This window comes from Eleutherodactylus coqui, chromosome 2 (assembly GCF_035609145.1).
Source record: "Eleutherodactylus coqui strain aEleCoq1 chromosome 2, aEleCoq1.hap1, whole genome shotgun sequence".
Lineage (NCBI taxonomy): Eukaryota > Metazoa > Chordata > Amphibia > Anura > Eleutherodactylidae > Eleutherodactylus > Eleutherodactylus coqui.
In genome coordinates this window covers 345,177,243-345,201,765 of record NC_089838.1, presented here as the reverse complement: position 1 = coordinate 345,201,765, position 24,523 = coordinate 345,177,243, and the positions used below count along the sequence as shown (strand labels likewise).

Sequence of the window (24,523 nt, the reverse complement as noted above, 5' to 3'; positions counted from 1 at the left end):
CACAAGCTTACCTCAACAAATTAACAGCTAGAATGTCAAAGGTGTGCAATGCTGTAATTGCTGCAAAAGGAGGATTCTTTGACGAAAGCAAAGTTTGATGTAAAAACAATGTTATTTCACATACAAATCATTATTTCTAACCTTGTCAATGTCTTGGCTCTATTGTCTATTCATTTCACAACGCATGGTGGGGAATAAGTGGGACTTTTCATGGAAAACACAAAATTGTTTGGGTGACCCCAAACTTTTGAACGGTAGTGTATATATATAATAGTTCCATACATATCTAACCTAGTCCTATATATACTTCCATACTGACATACACCTTAGTGCTATATATAGTTCTGTAGTAACACATACAGTTGTTCTATACATAGTTCCATTGTAACATATATGGTAGTTCTGCATATAGTTATACTGTACTTCTTTATACAATTCCACATTAACATATACAGTACTGCTATATATTGTTCCATACGTATCTAACCTATTCCTATACATAGTTTCATAGTGACATATACAGTAGTAATATCATTGGGGTTTTTATCTTCCTCTGGATCAACAAGGGGGTGGAGACAGGCTGAACTAGATGGACATTGTCTCCTTTCAGTCTAACATACTATGTTACTGTGTATATATATTTCTGCAGTAACATATACTGCACCCCTATAAAAAGTTGTGTCGTAACATATAATGTAGTCCCATAGTGCCATATTCAGTAGTCCTATATATAGTTATGTAGTGACGTGGCATTCCAAGTAGTAGTTATATAACAAAATTAAATGCACTGTCCTTTATATAGTTCCACAGGGACATATGCGATAATCCTATACATTGTTCCTTGGTGCTATATACGGTAGTCCTATATGCAGTTCCAAAGTGACATATATGGTAGTGTTTTATATAGTTCCATAGGGGCATATGTAATAGTCCTATATATTGTTCCACACTAAAATGTACAGTAGTTCTATATATAATTCCATAGTGACATATATAATAGTCCTATATTTCACTCAATAGTGACATATATGATATTCCTATATATAGAGAGAGTTCCACAGTGACATATCATAGAATGGTAGAGTTAAAAGGGTCCTCCGGGGTCCTCGGGTCCAACCCCCTGCTCAGTGCAGGATCACTAAATCATCCCAGACAGATGTCTGTCCGCCTCTGAAGACTTCCATTGATGGAGAACTCCCCACCTCCTGTGGCAACCTGTTTCACTCATTGATCCCCCTCACTGTCTAATATCTAATCTGTGTCTCCTCCCTTTCAGTTTCCTCCCATTGCTTCTAGTCTTTCCTTGTACAGATGAGAATAGGGCTGATCCCTCTGCACTGTGACAGCCCTTCAGATATTTGTAGACCGCTATTAAGTCTCCTCTCAGCCTTCTCTTCTGCTAAACATTCCCAGATCCTTTACCCGTTCCTCATAGGACATGATTTGCTGACCGCTCACCATCTTGGTGACTCTTCTCTGAACTTGCTCCAGTTTGTCTATGTCTTGTATAAAGTGGGGTGCCCAGAACTGGACCCAGTATTCCAGATGAGGTCCGACTAAGGAGGAGAAGAGGGTGATAATGGCCTCATGTGATCTACACTCTATGCTTCTCTTAATACATCCCAGAATTCTGTTTGCCTTTTTGGCTGCTGCATCACACTGTTGACTCATGTTCAGTCTATGATCTATTAGTATACCCAAGTCTTTTTCACATGTGCTGCTGCTTAGCCCAATTCCTCCCATTCTGTATGTGCTTTCCTCATGTTTCTTGCCCAGATGTAGGACTTTGCATTTCTCCTTGTTAAATACCATTCTGTTAGTCACTGCCCACTTGATACATTCTTCCACTTGGATGTGCAGCCATTTATGACCACTCTTGGAGTACGATCACTCAGCCAGTTCTGAATCCACCTAACAGTTGCCTTGTCAATCCCAGATTTGGTCATTTTTTTCAATAAGGATGGTATGAGATACTTTGTCAAATGCTTTACTAAAGCCAAGATATACTATATCCACCGCATTTCCCTGATCAGCCTAGTCGGTGATTCTGTCATAGAAGGAAATTAGATTAGTCTGGCATGACTTGTTGGTTACAAACCCATGCTGGCTCTGGTTAATTACTCCATTCTCATCCAAGTACTTGCATACATGCTGTTTAATAATTTGTTCGAAGATCTTCCCCGGTATAGAGGTCAGGCTCACAGACCGGTAGTTTCCTGATCCACCTTCTTCCCTTTTTTGAAGATAGGGACAACATTTGCCCTTTTCCAATCTTCTGAGACTTCTGTTCTCCAGGAATTGTCACAGATTATGGCGAGTGGTTCAGCAATTACCTCCGCTGCTTCCTTTAGTATCCTAGGATGTAATTCATCTGGACCTTGAGACTTGGATTCATGTAAGTTAGCTAAGTGTTCCCTCACCATCTCTCTGCTTACAGATAGCCTGCATTCTTTTATTCCCCCAATAGCGCAGGGAAGATCAGCTGATGTTACATCTACTTTCTGAGAGAATGTAAAGTCCTATATATAGTTCCACAATGACAAATATGGTCGTCGTATATATAGTTCTATAGTGAGATATACAATAGTCCTATATAAAGTTCCTTAGTGACATATATACGGTAGTCGTATATATAGTTCTATAGTGACATATACAATAGTCCTATATCTATCTTTCCACAGTGATATATATGATAGTCTTCTTTAAAGTCCCACAGCTACATTTGTACGGTAGTCCTATATATAGTTCCACAGTGACATATATGGTAGTCCCGTATCTATTGTTCCATAGTGACATATACAATAGTCCTATATATAGTTCCATAGTGACATATAAAATAGTCCTATATCTATCTGTCCACAGTGATATATACGGTAGTCCTATATATAGTTCCACAGTGACATATCATAGAATGGTAGAGTTAAAAGGGTCCTGCGGGCTCCTCGGTTCCAACCCTCTGCTCAGTGCAGGATCACTAAATCATCCCAGACAGATGTCTGTCCGCCTCTGAACACTTCCATTGATGGAGAACTCCCCACCTCCCGTGGTAACCAGTTCCACTCACTGATCCTCCTCACTGTCTAATATCTAATCTGTGTCTCCTCCCTTTCAGTTTCCTCCCATTGCTTCTAGTTTTTCCTTGTACAGATGAGAATAGGGCTGATCCCTCTGCACTGTGACAGCCCTTCAGATATTTGTAGACAGCTATTAAGTCTCCTCTCAGCCTTCTCTTCTGCTAAACATTCCCAGATCCTTTACCCGCTCCTCATAGGACATGATTTGCAGACCACTCGCCATCTTGGTGACTCTTCTCTGAACTTGCTCCAGTTTGTCTATGTCTTGTATAAAGTGGGGTGCCCAGAACTGGACCCAGTATTCCAGATGAGGTCCGACTAAGGAGGAGAAGAGGGGATAATGACCTCACGGGATCTAGACTCTATGCTTCTCTTAATACATCCCAGAATTGTGTTTGCCTTTTTGGCTGCTGCATCACATTGTTGACTCATGTTCAGTCTCTGATCTATTAGTATACCCAAGTCTTTTTCACATGTGCTGCTGCTTAGCCCAATTCCTCCCATTCTGTATGTGCTTTTCTCATGTTTTTTGCCCAGATGTAGATTTTGCATTTCTCCTTGTTAAATACCATTCTGTTAGTCGCTGACCACTTGATACATTCTTCCACTTGGACGTGTAGCCATTTATGACCACTCTTGGAGTACGGTCACTCAGCCAGTTGTGAATCCACCTAACAGTTGCCTTGTCAATCCCAGATTTGGTCATTTTTTCAGTAAGTATGGTATGAGATACTTTGTCAAATGCTTTACTAAAGCCAAGATATACTATATCCACCGCATTTTCCTGATCAGCCCAGTCGGTGATTCTGTCATAGAAGGAAATTAGATTAGTCTGGCATGACTTGTTGGTTACAAACCCATGCTGGCTCTGGTTAATTACTCCATTCCCATCCAAGTACTTGCATACATGCTGTTTAATAATTTGTACAAAGATCTTCCCCGGTATAGAAGTCAGGCTCACAGGCCTGTAGTCTCTTGGATCCACCTTCTTCCCTTTTTTTGAAGATAGGGACAACATTTGCCCTTTTCCAATCTTCTGGGACTTCTGTTCTCCAGGAATTGTCACAGATTATGGCGAGTGGTTCAGCAATTACCTCCGCTGCTTCCTTTAGTATCCTAGGATGTAATTCATCTGGACCTGGAGACTTGGGTTCATGTAAGTTAGCTGAGTGTTCCCTCACCATCTCTCTGCTTACAGATAGCCTGCATTCTTTTATTCCCCCAATAGCGCAGGGAAGATCAGTTGATGTTACATCTACTTTCTGAGAGAATGTAAAGTCCTATATAAAGTTCCTCAGTGACAAATATGGTAGTCGTATATATAGTTCTATAGTGAGATATACAATAGTCCTATATAAAGTTCCTCAGTGATATATATGATAATCTTCTATAAAGTCCCACAGCTACATTTGTACGGTAGTCCTATATATAGTTCCACAGTGACATATATGGTGGTCCTATATATAGTTCTAGAGTGATACATCCCGTAGTCCTATTTATAGTTCTATAGTGACATATACGGTAGTCCTACATGTAATTCCATATAACAGTCCTATATATCGTTCCATAGTGACCTACTGGCCTATAGCTGCATCATTTGGTGTATAAACCGCAAGCCCTTTGTCCTTGGTGAACCCTGTGGCGCAGTCAGTGTAGCCGCTCGTACTGCCCGTGGGGTCGGGCGTTGCATGGTGTGCCTGCTCTTCGGCCCGCTTCACACGCAGAGAATAGAAGCCGTTGATTTCAATTGGTTCCTTCATATTTCTGCATCTTGATTGGGCAAAAAACATAAAAGAAGTAGAAGCTGCTCTCTTATTCTGCATATTTGTGCACCAACGGTCTCCATAGAAGTCAACGGGGAAGTGCGAATATGCGTGTGATACGCAAGGAGATGTGTGCAGCAAACCTAGCTGGAGTACACCGCCGCTTTAATTGGTCCGGCTGTCTCTGGCGCTTGCGGATGAACATGCAAAAAGTAGAGTAAAGTACAAAGATGCGTGAGAAAAACGCAGCGCCAGGCGAGTGCAACCACTTCTGGTAGAGCCCCCCTCCTGCAGCCCGGGCACACTCCACTGCTGGGGGCTGTAGTAGCAGAGCGACTCTGCTGGATCTCCGAGGGGCTCGGCTGATTCTGGGGGTCAAGGTTTCCCGTCTTTATTTGGCCTCCGTTTGGTCCGTAATGCAGAAGTGTCGCCGGGCCTGGCCTGACGCTCGGAGTTCAGGGCAGGAGGCCCGCAATCCGACTGACGCACACTTCTGCATAACGGAGGCCAAAATATGGCAGTGTGGCTCCGGCCGGGTCAGAAGGAGGTCTCACCAACACTCAGGACTCATCGAGGACCCTTCCTCAGGAAGGTGCGGGGTCAGAGCGGTCTGCTCCCGCTAAACTTTCCGTGGCCGCTGTGATGTCACCAGGCACGGCGTCCGATGGAGGAGACTCACCTGGGCTCTGTTCCCGTAGTATGGAAAATACATGAGGTCGATGGTGCCCAGAGCGCTGCTGCCGAGGCTGGGGAAGTACTGCCGGGCGCCCAGCAGACGGTCATTCTCCTCATTCTGCAAAGGGAGAACAATCTATGAGATGCATGAAGTCAGCGCTAAAGAAGGAGAAAGGCCACAGCGAGCGCACTGTCCGCCTCCTCACCTACTGAAGGAGAGCAAGCAGCGACAAGGACTGACGTGTACATTATATATGATGTCACAGACCAGACGCATCGGCCATACATAATATGATGTCACAGACCAGGCGCATCGGCCGTACGTTATATATGATGTCACAGACCAGGCGCATCGGCCGTACATTATATATGATGTCACAGACCAGGCGCATCGGCCGTACGTTATATGATGTCACAGACGAGGCGCATCGGCCGTACATTATATATGATGTCACAGACCAGGCGCATCGGCCGTACGTTATATGATGTCACAGACGAGGCGCATCGGCCGTACATTATATGATGTCACAGACCAGGCGCATCGGCCATACATTATATGATGTCACAGACCAGGCGCATCGGCCGTACATTATATGATGTCACAGACCTGACGCATCGGCCGTACATTATATATGATGTCACAGACCTGACGCATCGGCCGTACATAATATGATGTCACAGACCAGGCGCATCGGCCGTACATTATATATGATGTCACAGACCTGACGCATCGGCCGTACATTATATATGATGTCACAGACCAGGCCCATCAGCCGTACATTATATGATGTCACAGACCTGACGCATCGGCCGTACATTATATATGATGTCACAGACCTGACGCATCGGCCGTACATAATATGATGTCACAGACGAGGCGCATCGGCCGTACATTATATGATGTCACAGACCAGACCCATCAGCCATACATTATATGATGTCACAGACCAGACCAATCAGCCGTACATTATATGATGTCACAGACCAGGCGCATCAGCCGTACATTATATGATGTCACAGACCTGATGCATCGGCCATACATAATATGATGTCACAGACCAGGCGCATCGGCCATACATTATATGATGTCACAGACCAGGCCCATCAGCCATACATTATATAATGTCACAGACCAGGCGCATCAGCCGTACATTATATATGATGTCACAGACCAGGCGCATCAGCCGTACATTATATATGATGTCACAGACCAGGCGCATCAGCCGTACATGATGTGATGTCACAGACCTGATGCATCGGCCATACATAATATGATGTCACAGACCTAACACATCAGCTGTACATTATATATGATCTCAAAGACCAGGCGCATCGGCCATACATTATATGATGTCACAGACCAGGCGCATCAGCCGAACATTATATATGATGTCACAGACCTGACGCATCGGCCATATATAATATGATGTCACAGACCAGGCGCATCGGCCGTACATTATATGATGTCACAGACCAGGCGCATCGGCCGTACATTATATGATGTCACAGACCAGGCGCATCAGCCGAACATTATATATGATGTCACAGACCTGACGCATCGGCCATATATAATATGATGTCACAGACCAGGCCCATCAGCTGCACATTATATGATGTCACAGACCTAACACATCGGCCGTACATGATATGATGTCACAGACCTGACGCATCGGCCGTACATTAAATGATGTCACAGACCAGACCCATCAGCCATACATTATATGATGTCACAGACCAGGCGCATCGGCCGTACATTATATATGATGTCACAGACCTGATGCATCAGCCGTACATTATATATGATGTCACAGACCTGATGCATCAGCCGTACATTATATATGATGTCACAGACCTGATGCATCGGTCATACATAATATGATGTCACAGACCTAACACATCAGCCGTACATTATACATGATCTCACAGACCAGGCGCATCGGCCATACATTATATGATGTCACAGACCAGGCCCATCAGCCATACATTATATGATGTCACAGACCAGGCGCATCAGCCATACATTATATATGATGTCACAGACCTGACGCATCGGCCATATATAATATGATGTCACAGACCAGGCGCATCGGCCGTACATTATATGATGTCACAGACCAGGCGCATCGGCCGTACATGATATGATGTCACAGACCTGAAGCATCGGCCGTACATTATATGATGTCACAGACCAGGCGCATCGGCCGTACGTTAAATGATGTCACAGACCAGGCGCATCAGCCGTACATTATATATGATGTCACAGACCAGGCGCATCAGCCGTACATAATATGATGTCACAGACCAGGCGCATCGGCCGTACATTAAATGATGTCACAGACCAGGCGCATCGGCCGTACATTATATATGATGTCACAGACCAGGCGCATCAGCCGTACATAATATGATGTCACAGACCAGGCGCATCGGCCGTACATTATATGATGTCACAGACCTGATGCATCAGCCGTACATTATATATGATGTCACAGACCAGGCGCATCGGCCGTACATTATATGATGTCACAGACCTGACGCATCGGCCGTACATTATATGATGTCACAGACCAGGCGCATCAGCCGTACATTGTATGATGTCACAGACCAGGCCCATCAGTCGTACATTATATGATGTCACAGACCAGGCGCATCAGCCGTACATTATATGATGTCACAGACCAGACCCATCAGCCGTACATTATATGATGTCACAGACCAGGCCCATCAGTCGTACATTATATGATGTCACAGACCAGACCCATCAGCTGTACATTATATGATGTCACAGACCAGACCCATCAGCCGTACATTATATGATGTCACAGACCAGACCCATCAGCCGTACATTATATGATGTCACAGACCTGACGCATCAGCCGTACATTATATGATGTCACAGACCAGACCCATCAGTCGTACATTATATGATGTCACAGAGCTGGCGCATCAGCCGTACATTATATGATGTCACAGACCAGGCGCATCAGCCGTACATTATATGATGTCACAGACCTGACGCATCAGCCGTACATTATATGATGTCACAGACCAGGCGCATCGGCCGTACATTATATGATGTCACAGACCAGACCCATCAGCCGTACATTATATGATGTCACAGACCAGGCCCATCAGCCGTACATTATATGATGTCACAGACCAGGCCCATCAGCCGTACATTATATGATGTCACAGACCAGGCGCATCAGCCGTACATTATATGATGTCACAGACCAGACCCATCAGCCATACATTATATGATGTTACAGACAAGGCGCATCGGCCGTACATTATATGATGTCACAGACCAGGCGCATCAGCCGTACATTATATGATGTCACAGACCAGGCGCATCACCCATACATTATACGATGTCACAGACCTGACGCATCAGCTGTACATTATATGATGTCACAGACCTGACTCATCACCCATACATTATATGATGTCACAGACCTGACGCATCAGCCGTACATTATATGATGTCACAGACCTAACACATCGGCCGTACATTATATGATGTCACAGACCTGACTCATCACCCATACATTATATGATGTCACAGACCTGACGCATCAGCCGTACATTATATGATGTCACAGACCAGACCCATCAGTCGTACATTATATGATGTCACAGGCCAGGCGCATCAGCCGTACATTATATATGATGTCACAGACCTGACGCATCGGCCATATATAATATGATGTCACAGACCAGGCGCATCGGCCGTACATTATATGATGTCACAGACCAGGCGCATCGGCCATACATAATATGATGTCACAGACCTGACGCATCAGCCGTACATTATATGATGTCACAGACCTGACGCATCAGTCGTACATTATATGATGTCACAGACCAGACCCATCAGTCGTACATTATATGATGTCACAGAGCTGGCGCATCAGCCGTACATTATATGATGTCACAGACCTGACGCATCAGCCGTACATTATATGATGTCACAGACCTGACGCATCACCCATACATAATATGATCTCACAGACCAGGCCCATCAGCCATACATTATATGATGTCACAGACCAGGCGCATCAGCCGTACATTATATATGATGTCACAGACCTGACGCATCGGCCATATATAATATGATGTCACAGACCAGGCGCATCGGCCGTACATTATATGATGTCACAGACCAGGCGCATCGGCCATACATAATATGATGTCACAGACCTAACACATCAGCCGTACATTATATGATGTCACAGACCTAACACATCGGCCGTACATTATATGATGTCACAGACCTGACGCATCGGCCGTACATTATATGATGTCACAGACCAGGCGCATCGGCCGTACATTATATGATGTCATAGACCAGGCGCATCAGCCGTACATTATATATGATGTCACAGACCTGACGCATCGGCCATATATAATATGATGTCACAGACCAGGCGCATCGGCCGTACATTATATGATGTCACAGACCAGGCGCATCGGCCATACATAATATGATGTCACAGACCTGACGCATCAGCCGTACATTATATGATGTCACAGACCTGACGCATCAGTCGTACATTATATGATGTCACAGACCAGACCCATCAGTCGTACATTATATGATGTCACAGAGCTGGCGCATCAGCCGTACATTATATGATGTCACAGACCTGACGCATCAGCCGTACATTATATGATGTCACAGACCTGACGCATCACCCGTACATAATATGATCTCACAGACCAGGCCCATCAGCCATACATTATATGATGTCACAGACCAGGCGCATCAGCCGTACATTATATATGATGTCACAGACCTGACGCATCAGTCGTACATTATATGATGTCACAGACCAGACCCATCAGTCGTACATTATATGATGTCACAGAGCTGGCGCATCAGCCGTACATTATATGATGTCACAGACCTGACGCATCAGCCGTACATTATATGATGTCACAGACCTGACGCATCACCCATACATAATATGATCTCACAGACCAGGCCCATCAGCCATACATTATATGATGTCACAGACCAGGCGCATCAGCCGTACATTATATATGATGTCACAGACCTGACGCATCGGCCATATATAATATGATGTCACAGACCAGGCGCATCGGCCGTACATTATATGATGTCACAGACCTGACGCATCAGTCGTACATTATATGATGTCACAGACCTGACGCATCAGCCGTACATTATATATGATGTCACAGACCTGACGCATCGGCCATATATAATATGATGTCACAGACCAGGCGCATCGGCCGTACATTATATGATGTCATAGACCAGGCGCATCAGCCGTACATTATATATGATGTCACAGACCTGACGCATCGGCCATATATAATATGATGTCACAGACCAGGCGCATCGGCCGTACATTATATGATGTCACAGACCAGGCGCATCGGCCATACATAATATGATGTCACAGACCTGACGCATCAGCCGTACATTATATGATGTCACAGACCTGACGCATCAGTCGTACATTATATGATGTCACAGAGCTGGCGCATCAGCCGTACATTATATGATGTCACAGACCTGACGCATCACCCATACATAATATGATCTCACAGACCAGGCCCATCAGCCATACATTATATGATGTCACAGACCAGGCGCATCAGCCGTACATTATATATGATGTCACAGACCTGACGCATCGGCCATATATAATATGATGTCACAGACCAGGCGCATCGGCCGTACATTATATGATGTCACAGACCAGGCGCATCGGCCGTACATTATATGATGTCACAGACCAGACCCATCACCCGTACATTAAATGATGTCACAGACCAGGCGCATCGGCCATACATTATATGATGTCACAGACCTAACGCATCGGCCGTACATTATATGATGTCACAGACCTAACACATCAGCCGTACATTATATGATGTCACAGACCTAACAGATCGGCCGTACATTATATGATGTCACAGACCAGACCCATCACCCGTACATTAAATGATGTCACAGACCAGGCGCATCGGCCATACATTATATGATGTCACAGACCTAACGCATCGGCCGTACATTATATGATGTCACAGACCTAACACATCAGCCGTACATTATATGATGTCACAGACCTAACACATCGGCCGTACATTATATGATGTCACAGACCTGACGCATCGGCCGTATATTATATGATGTCACAGACCAGACCCATCACCCGTACATTAAATGATGTCACAGACCAGGCGCATCAGCCATGCATTATATGATGTCACAGACGTAACGCATCGGCCGTACATTATATGATGTCACAGACCAGGCGCATCGGCCGTACATTATATATGATGTCACAGACCAGGCGCATTAGCCGTACATAATATGATGTCACAGACCAGACCCATCACCCATACATTAAATGATGTCACAGACCTGACGCATCAGCCATACATTATAGGATGTCACAGACCAGACCCATCAGCCGTACATTATATGATGTCACAGACCAGACGCATCGGCCGTACATTATATGATTTCACAGACGAGGCGCATCAGCCGTACATTATATGATGTCACAGACCAGACCCATCAGCCATACATTATAGGATGTCACAGACCAGGCGCATCAGCCGTACATTATATGATGTCACAGACCAGACCCATCAGCCGTACATTATATGATGTCACAGACCAGGCCCATCAGTCGTACATTATATGATGTCACAGACCTGGCGCATCAGCCGTACATTATATGATGTCACAGACCTGGCGCATCAGCCGTACATTATATGATGTCACAGACCTGACGCATCACCCATGCATTATATGATGTCACAGACCTAACACATCGGCCGTACATTATATGATGTCACAGACCAGACCCATCAGCCATACATTATATGATGTCACAGACAAGGCGCATCGGCCGTACATTATATGATGTCACAGACCAGGCGCATCACCCATACATTATATAATGTCACAGACCAGGCGCATCACCCATACATTATACGATGTCACAGACCTGACGCATCAGCTGTACATTATATGATGTCACAGACCTGACGCATCAGCTGTACATTATATGATGTAACAGACCAGGCGCATCAGCTGTACATAATATGATGTCACAGACCTGACTCATCACCCATACATTATATGATGTCACAGACCTGATGCATCACCCGTACATTATATGATGTCACAGACCAGGCGCATCAGCCGTACATTATATGATGTCACAGACCAGGCGCATCAGCCGTACATTATATGATGTCACAGACCAGGCCCATCAGCCGTACATTATATGATGTCACAGACCAGGCGCATCAGCCGTACATTATATGATGTCACAGACCAGGCGCATCACCCATACATTATATGATGTCACAGACCAGACCCATCAGACGTACATTATATGTCACAGACCTAACACATCAGCCGTACATTATATGTTGTCACAGACCTAACACATCAGCCGTACATAATATGATGTCACAGACCTGACGCATCAGCCGTACATTATATGATGTCATATAGCTGACGCTTCACCCATACATTATATGATGTCACAGACATGACGCATCACCCATACATAATATGATGTCACAGACCTGACGCATCACCCATACATAATATGATGTCACAGACCTGACGCATCACCCATACATTATGTGATGTCACAGACCTGATGCATCACCCATACATTATGTGATGTCACAGACCTGACGCATCAGCCGTACATTATATGATGTCACAGACCAGGCGCATCACCCATAAATTATATGATGTCACAGATCTGACGCATCACCCATACCTTATATGATGTCACAGACCATGCGCATCAGCCTTACATTATATGATGTCACAGAGCTTACGCATCAGCCGTACATTATATGGTGTCACAGACCTGACGCATCACCCATACATTATGTGATGTCACAGACCTGACGCATCACCCATACATTATATGATGTCACAGATCTGACGCATCACCCATACATTATATGATGTCACAGATCTGACGCATCACCCATACATTATATGATGTCACAGACCAGGCGCATCAGCCGTACATTATATGATGTCACAGACCAGACCCATCAGCCGTACATTATATGATGTCACAGACCAGGCGCATCAGCCGTACATTATATGATGTCACAGAGCTTACGCATCACTCATACATTATATGATGTCACAGACCTGACGCATCAGCCGTACATTAAACGATACCACAGACCTCACGCATCACCCATACATTATATGATGTCACAGATCTGATGCATCAGCCGTACATTATACGATGTCACAGACCTGACGCATCAGCCGTACATTATACGATGTCACAGACCTGACGCATCAGCCGTACATTATACGTTGTCACAGACCTGACGCATCACCCATACATTATACGATGTCACAGACCTGACGCATCAGCCGTACATTAAACGATACCACAGACCTGACGCATCACCCATACATTATATGATGTCACAGACCAGGCGCATCACCCATACATTATATGATGTCACAGACCAGGCGCATCGGCCGTACATTATATGATGTCACAGACCAGGCGCATCACCCATACATTATATGATGTCACAAACCTGACGCATCACCCATACATTATATGATGTCACAGACCTGACGCATCACCCATACATTATATGATGTCACAGAGCTTACCCATCACTCATACATTACATGATGTCACAGACCTGACGCATCACCCATACATTATATGATGTCACAGACCAGGCGCATCACCCATACAATATATGATGTCACAGACCTGACGCATCACCCATACATTATATGATGTCACACAAACATGATGCAAAAGCTGAACATTTTATAAACTGAGCCCTCACATAGTGCACATAAGTAACATCACCAATATATGATAACATGAGGCAGAAAGCTGAGATAACACATGTGCAATATATAAGGGCACAGATATAATCCACCTGTATCATACGTATGGACCAACAGGCTGGATATTGTAGGTTACCTATACATTATATAGGTGATGCAGCCGTCACAAGTATTCATGTCATTTAGAGTTCTCCTTCACTACGGGAGCCGGGCCATATAGCGAGGCTGTGCTTCAGCGGAGGGGACAGACCTTATACAGGATATAATCCTCTTTGGAGAAGCTTAGCAAGCCTAAAGCGTAAGCAGAGGGTCTAATTCTGGACTTCCGTGGCTTGTAGAGGGGGGTATGGCACTGACTGAACCTATAGGGATGCATATAGGGTCTGCTATAGGCTCCGCCTCTTACCGTCTCATTTACTGCACTTTTTAGCTTCTGAAGACAATAAAGAAAAAGAGAGGCTGAGATATGTGAGAAAGGAGCCAAGAGGGACCCCCGCCTGACGGCCCGGCACTCACCTTCCCAGTACAGTTGATGGTGATGGAAGTGTTGGACAGATCCTTAATCGGCTCCGGCAAGAAATAAATCACCTACAGAAGGAGGCACAGAGAGCAGGAGGTCACCGTTTTGTGGTCTGGAGGTTCATGACGAGAAGTCAGATTGGGACAGGTGAATTCTCTAGACAGGTGGAATAGGATGTGCACACGGGACAGACGGGATGTTTGGAAAGGTGAGGTGATGTATGTAGCAGTCAGATAGAGCGCAAGACAGGTGAGATGGTATGCGGGGACAGGTGAGATGGCAGGCGCGGACAGGTGAGATGGCAGGCGCGGACAGGTGAGATGGCAGGCGCGGACAGGTGAGATGGCAGGCGCGGACAGGTGAGATGGCAGGCGCGGACAGGTGAGATGGCAGGCGCGGACAGGTGAGATGGCAGGCGCGGACAGGTGAGATGGCAGGCGCGGACAGGTGAGATGGCAGGCGCGGACAGGTGAGATGGCAGGCGCGGACAGGTGAGATGGCATGCGCGGACAGGTGAGATGGCAGGCGCGGACAGGTGAGATGGCAGGCGCGGACAGGTGAGATGGCAGGCGCGGACAGGTGAGATGGCAGGCGCGGACAGGTGAGATGGCAGGCGCGGACAGGTGAGATGGCAGGCGCGGACAGGTGAGATGGCAGGCGCGGACAGGTGAGATGGCAGGCGCGGACAGGTGAGATGGCAGGCGCGGACAGGTGAGATGGCAGGCGCGGACAGGTGAGATGGCATGCGCGGACAGGTGAGATGGCATGCGCGGACAGGTGAGATGGCATGCGCGGACAGGTGAGATGGGATGCACGGACAGGTGAGATGGCATGCGCGGAGAGGTGAGATGCGATGCGTGGAGAGGTGAGATGTGATACGCAGGGATACGCACACAGGTGAAATGGGATGCGCGGACAGGTGAGATGAGATGCGCGGACAGGGGAGATGAGATGCGCGGACAGGTGAGATGAGATGCGCGGACAGGTGAGATGAGATGCGCGGACAGGTGAGATGAGATGCGCGGACAGGTGAGATGAGATGCGCGGACAGGTGAGATGAGATGCGCGGACAGGTGAGATGGGATGCGCGGACAGGTGAGATGGGATGCGCGGACAGGTGAGATGGGATGCGCGGACAGGTGAGATGGGATGCGCGGACAGGTGAGATGGGATGCGCGGACAGGTGAGATGGCATGCGCGGACAGGTGAGATGGCATGCGCGGACAGGTGAGATGGCATGCACGGACAGGTGAGATGGCATGCGCGGACAGGTGAGATGGCATGCGCGGACAGGTGACATGGCATGCGCGGACAGGTGACATGGGATGCGCGGACAGGTGACATGGGATGCGCGGACAGGTGACATGGGATGCGCGGACAGGTGACATGGGATGCGCGGACAGGTGACATGGGATGCGCGGACAGGTGACATGGGATGCGCGGACAGGTGAAAAGGGATGCGCGGACAGGTGAAAAGGGATGCGCGGACAGGTGAAAAGGGATGCGCGGACAGGCGAAATTGGATGCGTGGACAGGCGAGATGGGATGCGCGGATAGGCGAGATGGGATGCGCGGACAGGCGAGATGGCATGCGCGGACAGGCGAGATGGCATGCGCGGACAGGCGAGATGGCATGCGCGGACAGGCGAGATGGGATGCGCGGACAGGCGAGATGGGATGCGCGGACAGGCGAGATGGGATGCGCGGACAGGCGAGATGGGATGCGCGGACAGGCGAGATGGGATGCGCGGACAGGCGAGATGGGATGCGCGGACAGGTGAGATGGGATGCGCGGACAGGTGAGATGGGATGCGCGGACAGGTGAGATGGGATGCGCGGACAGGTGAGATGGGATGCGCGGACAGGTGAGATGGGATGCGCGGACAGGTGAGATGGGATGCGCGGACAGGTGAGATGGGATGCGCGGACTGGTGAGATGGGAAACGCAGGCGGGTGAGATGGGAAACGCAGGCGGGTGAGATGGGAAACGCAGGCGGGTGAGATGGGAAACGCAGGCGGGTGAGATGGGATACGCAGGCGGGTGAGATGGGATACGCAGACTGGTGAGATGGGATACGCAGACTGGTGAGATGGGATACGCAGACTGGTGAGATGGGATACGCAGACTGGTGAGATGGGATACGCAGACTGGTGAGATGGGATACGCAGACTGGTGAGTTGGGATACGCAGACTGGTGAGTTGGGATACGCAGACTGGTGAGATGGGATACGCAGACTGGTGAGATGGGATACGCAGACTGGTGAGATGGGATACGCAGACTGGTGAGATGGGATACGCAGACTGGTGAGATGGGATACGCAGACTGGTGAGATGGGATACGCAGACTGGTGAGTTGGGATACGCAGACTGGTGAGTTGGGATACGCAGACTGGTGAGATGGGATACGCAGACTGGTGAGATGGGATACGCAGACTGGTGAGATGGGATACGCAGACTGGTGAGATGGGATACGCAGACTGGTGAGATGGGATACGCAGACTGGTGAGATGGGATACGCAGACTGGTGAGATGGGATACGCAGACTGGTGAGATGGGATACGCAGACTGGTGAGATGGGATACGCAGACTGGTGAGATGGGATACGCAGACTGGTGAGATGGGAAACGCAGGCGGGTGAGATGGGAAACGCAGGCGGGTGAGATGGGAAACGCAGGCGGGTGAGATGGGATACGCAGACTGGTGAGATGGGAAACGCAGGCGGGTGAGATGGGATACGCAGACTGGTGAGATGGGATACGCAGACTGGTGAGATGGGATACGCAGACTGGTGAGATGGGATACGCAGACTGGTGAGATGGGATACGCAGACTGGTGAGATGGGATACGGAGACTGGTGAGATGGGATACGCAGACTGGTGAGATGGGATACGCAGACTGGTGAGATGGGATACGCAGACTGGTGAGTTGGGATACGCAGACTGGTGAGATGGGATACGCAGACTGGTGAGATGGGATACGCAGACTGGTGAGATGGGATACGCAGACTGGTGAGATGGGATACGCAGACTGGTGAGATGGGATACGCAGACTGGTGAGATGGGATACGCAGACTGGTGAGATGGGATACGCAGACTGGTGAGATGGGATACGCAGACTGGTGAGATGGGATACGCAGACTGGTGAGATGGGATACGCAGACTGGTGAGAGGGGATACGCAGACTGGTGAGAGGGGATACGCAGACTGGTGAGATGGGATACGCAGACTGGTGAGATGGGATACGCAGACTGGTGAGATGGGATACGCAGACTGGTGAGATGGGATACGCAGACTGGTGAGATGGGATACGCAGACTGGTGAGATGGGATACGCAGACTGGTGAGATGGGATACGCAGACTGGTGAAATGGGATACGCAGACTGGTGAGATGGGATACGCAGACTGGTGAGATGGGATACGCAGACTGGTGAGATGGGATACGCAGACTGGTGAGTTGGGATACGCAGACTGGTGAGATGGGATACGCAGACTGGTGAGATGGGATACGCAGACTGGTGAGTTGGGATACGCAGACAGGTGAGATGGGATACACGGACAGGTGATGGTAGCTCACCCTGTTCATTTTTATGAGCACGCATGGCGTTCCATTTGAATATCCGTATGTTGGGTCTTCAATACCAGAACAATTTCCCAGGTAGTCCCTTAGAAATTGGCAGGCTTTCTTTGGGTAATTGCGCACATCTCCAGTATCTTCCTGCTTGTTGTACACCCCGCTGGCGCACAGCGAGCCTCTCTCCTCCTGAACGGTCTTGTTATAGTCTGTGCAAGAGAGGAGAGCGAGTCAAGATATCGTCCACCGTTTTATGTCAGACGAAATATATACGTAGAGATGGTGGAAGCTGCTGAGTGTCATTGTCTCATCTCCCATGAGGACAGGAGCCTCAGCAAGCGTGTGGAATTGTCCCCTTACCTTGGAGCACAGAGTTGAGACCATCCACGTATGGCTGCCAGCTGGAGTTGGAACCATACACAACCTCGAGGGCGTCCAGCTTGGGACGAATCATGAGCCCTGGTGAAAGTGGAAGAATGGTGAAGAATAGCTTTCTGGATGCTTCCTCGAATCCCATCTCTACACAAGGGTCGTCCTCCTCATCTACTGACCTTCTCATGGCTGGAGGATGGACCTGCTGGTCCTCCTGCTTGGATCCTCATTCACTTACAGCACCCAATATCTGCAGCCTTCCCACAGTGGACCTAAGTGTAAGCGGTTCTAAACAGTCCCATCTAAGTCCTTGCTGGCACCCTGACTCCCAGCACCTTCATACCGGCCCCCCTGACTCCCACTGTAAGGGGCTACCCACAAACGGTTAATACAGGCAGCCTCTGTGCATTGGGGATAGTGGAGCTTGCCCACCTCCACAGGTCCGACAGGAAGTGGTGCAAGGGTTAGGGTGGATTCACACGGGCGTGAAGCATATTTGCAGATGTGAAGCTGTGATCATCGGATTGCTGCTTTACTGCACTAATTACACCCGTGTCCTAACCACCATTTGGTCACCATTTCTGTGAGTGCGCCACTGAAGGACCTATTATGAGATAGAGGGGGTGTGGCTCATCATAAAAGGGTGTGGCCTGTCCTTAAAACTGGCTCTGGCAACCCTCTTTTGGAGGTATACATATAAACCTTCATGTCACCCACCCCTCCACCTCCCACCACCTGGGCACTCCTTGGTAATGGTAGGAGAGATTTACCTGGATTACCGAGTCGATCCGAGTACTTTGGATGATATTCATCAATCGTCTGTAGCATCACCCACATGCTGAGCACAAAGACGGCCGTGAGGAAGGCATAAAACACCACGTAAAACAACAAAATCAGTGCTGCAGGCAAGAAAGGGTTAACCACATTAATACACTAACCATTTTAGATGTACAAAATTACACCCGCCCCATGCCATCCCTGACCTGGGCAATGCGGGCAGGAACATGATGGGTGGCACACAATTAATGATGCCCACTCCCAGAAGATGGCAGCTGCCACATACAAAGAGCAAAGGAACAGGAGGAAAGGCATGAGCCATGGGAGTGCGGAGGCCTCACAGAGATGCAACCAGCTCAATGCAATGTGTTACAGTGTCAAAATGGCACCTCTATCTGGTGCCCTATCACCGACAGCTGAGGGTGCCGCTCCAAGATCAGAAGGAAAGATGGCATGCACATGGAGATCTCCGGTGTGTGATACCTGAACCTTACACCACTGCACCCACCAACCCTGAATCTCACACCCCTCTACCCACTAGCCCTGAACCATACACCACTCCACACAGCAGCCCAGAACCTCACACCACTGCGCCCACCAGTGCTGAACCTCACATTCTTCTATCCACCAGCCCAAATTCTCACACCACTCTTTCCACTAGCCCTGAACCTTACACCACTGCACCCACCAACCCTGAATCTCACACCACTCCACCCAACAGCCCTGAATCTCACACCACTCCACACAGCAGCCCAGAACCTCAAACCACTGCGCCCACCAGTGCTGAACCTCACATTCTTCCATCCACCAGCCCAAAATCTCACACCACTGTATTCACCAACCCTGAACCTCGAACCAGAGCCCACCAGTCCTGTACCCAACAGCCCTGAACCTTACACCACTGCACCCACCAACCCTGAATCTCACACCACTCAACCCAACAGCCATGAATCTCACACCACTCCACACAGCAGCCCAGAACCTCACACCACTCCACACAGCAGCCCAGAACCTCACACCACTGTACCCACCCTAATTGTCACACAACTTTATCCACCAGCCCTCAACCTCACACTCTTCTACCCACCAGCCCTGAACCTCCCACCACTTTACACACCAGTCCTGAACATCACACCAATCCACCCAAAAGCCCTGGACCTCACACTACTTTACCCACCAGTCTTGAACGTCACAGCACTCCACACAGCAGCCCTGAACCTCAAACCACTGTGCCCACCAGCCCTGAACCTCCCACCATTTTACTCACCAGTCCTGAACATCACACCAATCTACCCAAAAGCCCTGGACCTCACACTACTCTACCCACCAGCCCAAAGTCTCACACCACTCTTCCCACAAGCCCTAAACCTCACACCACTGTATTCACCAACCCTGAACCTCAAACCAGAGCCCACCAGTCCTGTACCCACTAGCCCTGAACCTTACACCACTGTACCCACCAAGCCTAATTGTCACACCACTTTATCCACCAGCCCTCAACCTCACACTCTTCTACCCACCAGCCCGGAACCTCCCACCACTTTACTCACCAGTCCTGAACATCACACCAATCTACCCAAAAGCCCTGGACCTCACACTACTCTACCCACCAGCCCAAAATCTCACACCACTCTTCCGACTAGCCCTAAACCTTACAACACTGTATTCACCAACCATAAACCTCAAACCACTGAGCCCGCCAGTCCTCTACCCAGCAGTCATGAAAGTCACACCACTCTACCCACCAGTCCTGATCCTCAAACCACTGTGCCCAACAGTCCATAACCTCACACCCTTGTACCCACCAATCTTGAACGCACACCACTACATACACCAGCTCTGAATGTCACCACACTCTACCCAACAGTCCTGAACCTCTCACCACTTGTCTCATCTCTCCTTCACCTCCTGATGGCAGTAGTCTAATAACTCATAGTGTAATACCTCTTTACCCCATCTGCCCAGCATCTCCTTACCCCATCTGCCCAGCATCTCCTTACCCCATCTGCCCAGCATCTCCTTACCCCATCTGCCCAGCATCTCCTTACCCCATCTGCCCCAGCATCTCCTTACCTTATCTGCCCAGCATCTCCCATCTCCCCAGCATCTCCATACCTCATCTCCCCAGCATCTCCTTACCCCATCTGCCCCAGCATCTCCTTACCCCATCTCCCCAGCATCTCCTTACCCCATCTCCCCAGCATCTCCTTACCCCATCTCCCCAGCATCTCCTTACCCCATCTCCCCAGCATCTCCTTACCCCATCTCCCCAGCATCTCCTTACCCCATCTCCCCAGCATCTCCTTACCCCATCTCCCCAGCATCTCCTTACCCCATCTCCCCAGCATCTCCTTACCCCATCTCCCCAGCATCTCCTTACCCCATCTCCCCAGCATCTCCTTACCCCATCTCCCCAGCATCTCCTTACCCCATCTCCCCAGCATCTCCTTACCCCATCTCCCCAGCATCTCCTTACCCCATCTCCCCAGCATCTCCTTACCCCATCTCCCCAGCATCTCCTTACCCCATCTCCCCAGCATCTCCTTACCCCATCTCCCCAGCATCTCCTTACCCCATCTCCCCAGCATCTCCTTACCCCATCTCCCCAGCATCTCCTTACCCCATCTCCCCAGCATCTCCTTACCCCATCTCCCCAGCATCTCCTTACCCCATCTCCCCAGCATCTCCTTACCCCATCTCCCCAGCATCTCCTTACCCCATCTCCCCAGCATCTCCTTACCCCATCTCCCCAGCATCTCCTTACCCCATCTCCCCAGCATCTCCTTACCCCATCTCCCCAGCATCTCCTTACCCCATCTCCCCAGCATCTCCTTACCCCATCTCCCCAGCATCTCCTTACCCCATCTCCCCAGCATCTCCTTACCCCATCTCCCCAGCATCTCCTTACCCCATCTCCCCAGCATCTCCTTACCCCATCTCCCCAGCATCTCCTTACCCCATCTCCCCAGCATCTCCTTACCCCATCTCCCCAGCATCTCCTTACCTCATCTGCCCCAGCATCTCCTTACCTCATCTGCCCCAGCATCTCCTTACCTCATCTGCCCCAGCATCTCCTTACCTCATCTGCCCCAGCATCTCCTTACCTCATCTGCCCCAGCATCTCCTTACCTCATCTGCCCCAGCATCTCCTTACCCCATCTCCCCAGCATCTGCTTACCCCATCTCCCCAGCATCTGCTTACCCCATCTCCCCAGCATCTGCTTACCCCATCTCCCCAGCATCTCCTTACCCCATCTCCCCAGCATCTCCTTACCCCATCTCCCCAGCATCTCCTTACCCCATCTCCCCAGCATCTCCTTACCCCATCTCCCCAGCATCTCCTTACCCCATCTCCCCAGCATCTCCTTACCCCATCTCCCCAGCATCTCCTTACCCCATCTCCCCAGCATCTCCTTACCCCATCTCCCCAGCATCTCCTTACCCCATCTCCCCAGCATCTTCTTACCCCATCTCCCCAGCATCTCCTTACCCCATCTCCCCAGCATCTCCTTACCCCATCTCCCCAGCATCTCCTTACCCCATCTCCCCAGCATCTCCTTACCCCATCTCCCCAGCATCTCCTTACCCCATCTCCCCAGCATCTCCTTACCCCATCTCCCCAGCATCTCCTTACCCCATCTCCCCAGCATCTCCTTACCCCATCTCCCCAGCATCTCCTTACCCCATCTCCCCAGCATCTCCTTACCCCATCTCCCCAGCATCTCCTTACCCCATCTGCCCCAGGGACTTTTACTACATCAGCCCCTGAATCCCCTTACCACATCTGCCCCGGGAACTCTTACCCCAGCTGCTTGCTGTCCGGCCCATAAACTCCCGAGTCCTTGGGTTCCACATGAACTCCTTCCATTCATCCATGATTTGGCCGCAGGTCTTCTTCTGGCTGAGAGCCGCCATGTCCTTGTACTTTATTCCCAGTGTTCAGATCACTAATCCCCAGATCTGGAGCAGCAGCATATTTATCTCTTACAGACTCCGCCCCCTCATGAATAGTAAGCAGCTGCTTTTATCCCCAGTCAGTACATTGTAACAAAATGTAACAAGATCTTAAAAGAAGGCAGCTTTACTGGAAACCCTGGGAGTTTCACACAGGATGAGTTTAGATACACAGCTCAGCAGACGCTATAAAACAGGATGGGATTAGATACCCAGCTCAGCAGACGGTATCACACATGATAGGATAAGATACACAGCTCAGCAGACAGTATCACACATGCCAGGATTAGATACTTATCTCAGCAGACAGTATCACACAGGAGAGGATTAGATACACAGCTCAGCAAACAGTATAAACACATGATAGGATTAGAAGAACGGCTCAGCAGACAGTATCACACAGCATAGGATTTGATACACGGCTCAGCAGACAGTATCACGCAGGATAGGATTAGATACACAACTCAGCAGGTAGTATCACACAAGCTAGGATTAGATACACGGCTCAGCAGACAGTATCACACATGGCAGGATTAGACACATCTCAGTAGACAGTATCACACAGGATATGATTAGATACACAGCTCAGAAGACAGTATCACACAGGATGGGATTAGATACATAGCTTAGCAGACAGTATTACACAGGATAGGATTAGATACACAGCTCAGCAGACAGTATCACACTGGATAGGATTAGATACACAGCTCAGCAGACAAGATCACATAGTATAGCATTAGATACACGGCTCAGCAGACAAGATCACATAGTATAGGATTAGATACACGGCTCAGCAGATAGTATCACACAGGATAGGATTAGATACACGGCTCAGCAGACGGTATCACACAGGATAGGTTTAGATACAGCAGACAGTATCACGCAGGATAGGATTAGATACAGCAGACAGTATCACGCAGGATAGGATTAGATACACAACTCAGCAGGTAGTATCACACAGGATAGGATTGGATA

At 48.8% G+C, this 24,523-nt stretch overlaps 1 protein-coding gene across 1 annotated transcript in view; it reads right to left on the bottom strand.

Moving 5' to 3' along the window:
- Positions 1–23,556, bottom strand: part of ATP1B2 (ATPase Na+/K+ transporting subunit beta 2) — a 39,870-nt gene extending 16,314 nt beyond the window's left edge. Inside the window, exons 1-6 of the mRNA XM_066593957.1 lie at positions 23,398–23,556; positions 19,588–19,716; positions 18,806–18,904; positions 18,449–18,654; positions 14,871–14,942; positions 5,517–5,630 (exon numbers count right to left, since the gene is read on the bottom strand). Coding sequence (XP_066450054.1) covers positions 5,517–5,630; positions 14,871–14,942; positions 18,449–18,654; positions 18,806–18,904; positions 19,588–19,716; positions 23,398–23,509 — 732 coding nt within the window. The 5' untranslated portion in view covers positions 23,510–23,556. The remainder of the gene's footprint in view (positions 1–5,516; positions 5,631–14,870; positions 14,943–18,448; positions 18,655–18,805; positions 18,905–19,587; positions 19,717–23,397) is intronic.
- Between the last annotated feature and the right edge of the window lie 967 nt (positions 23,557–24,523).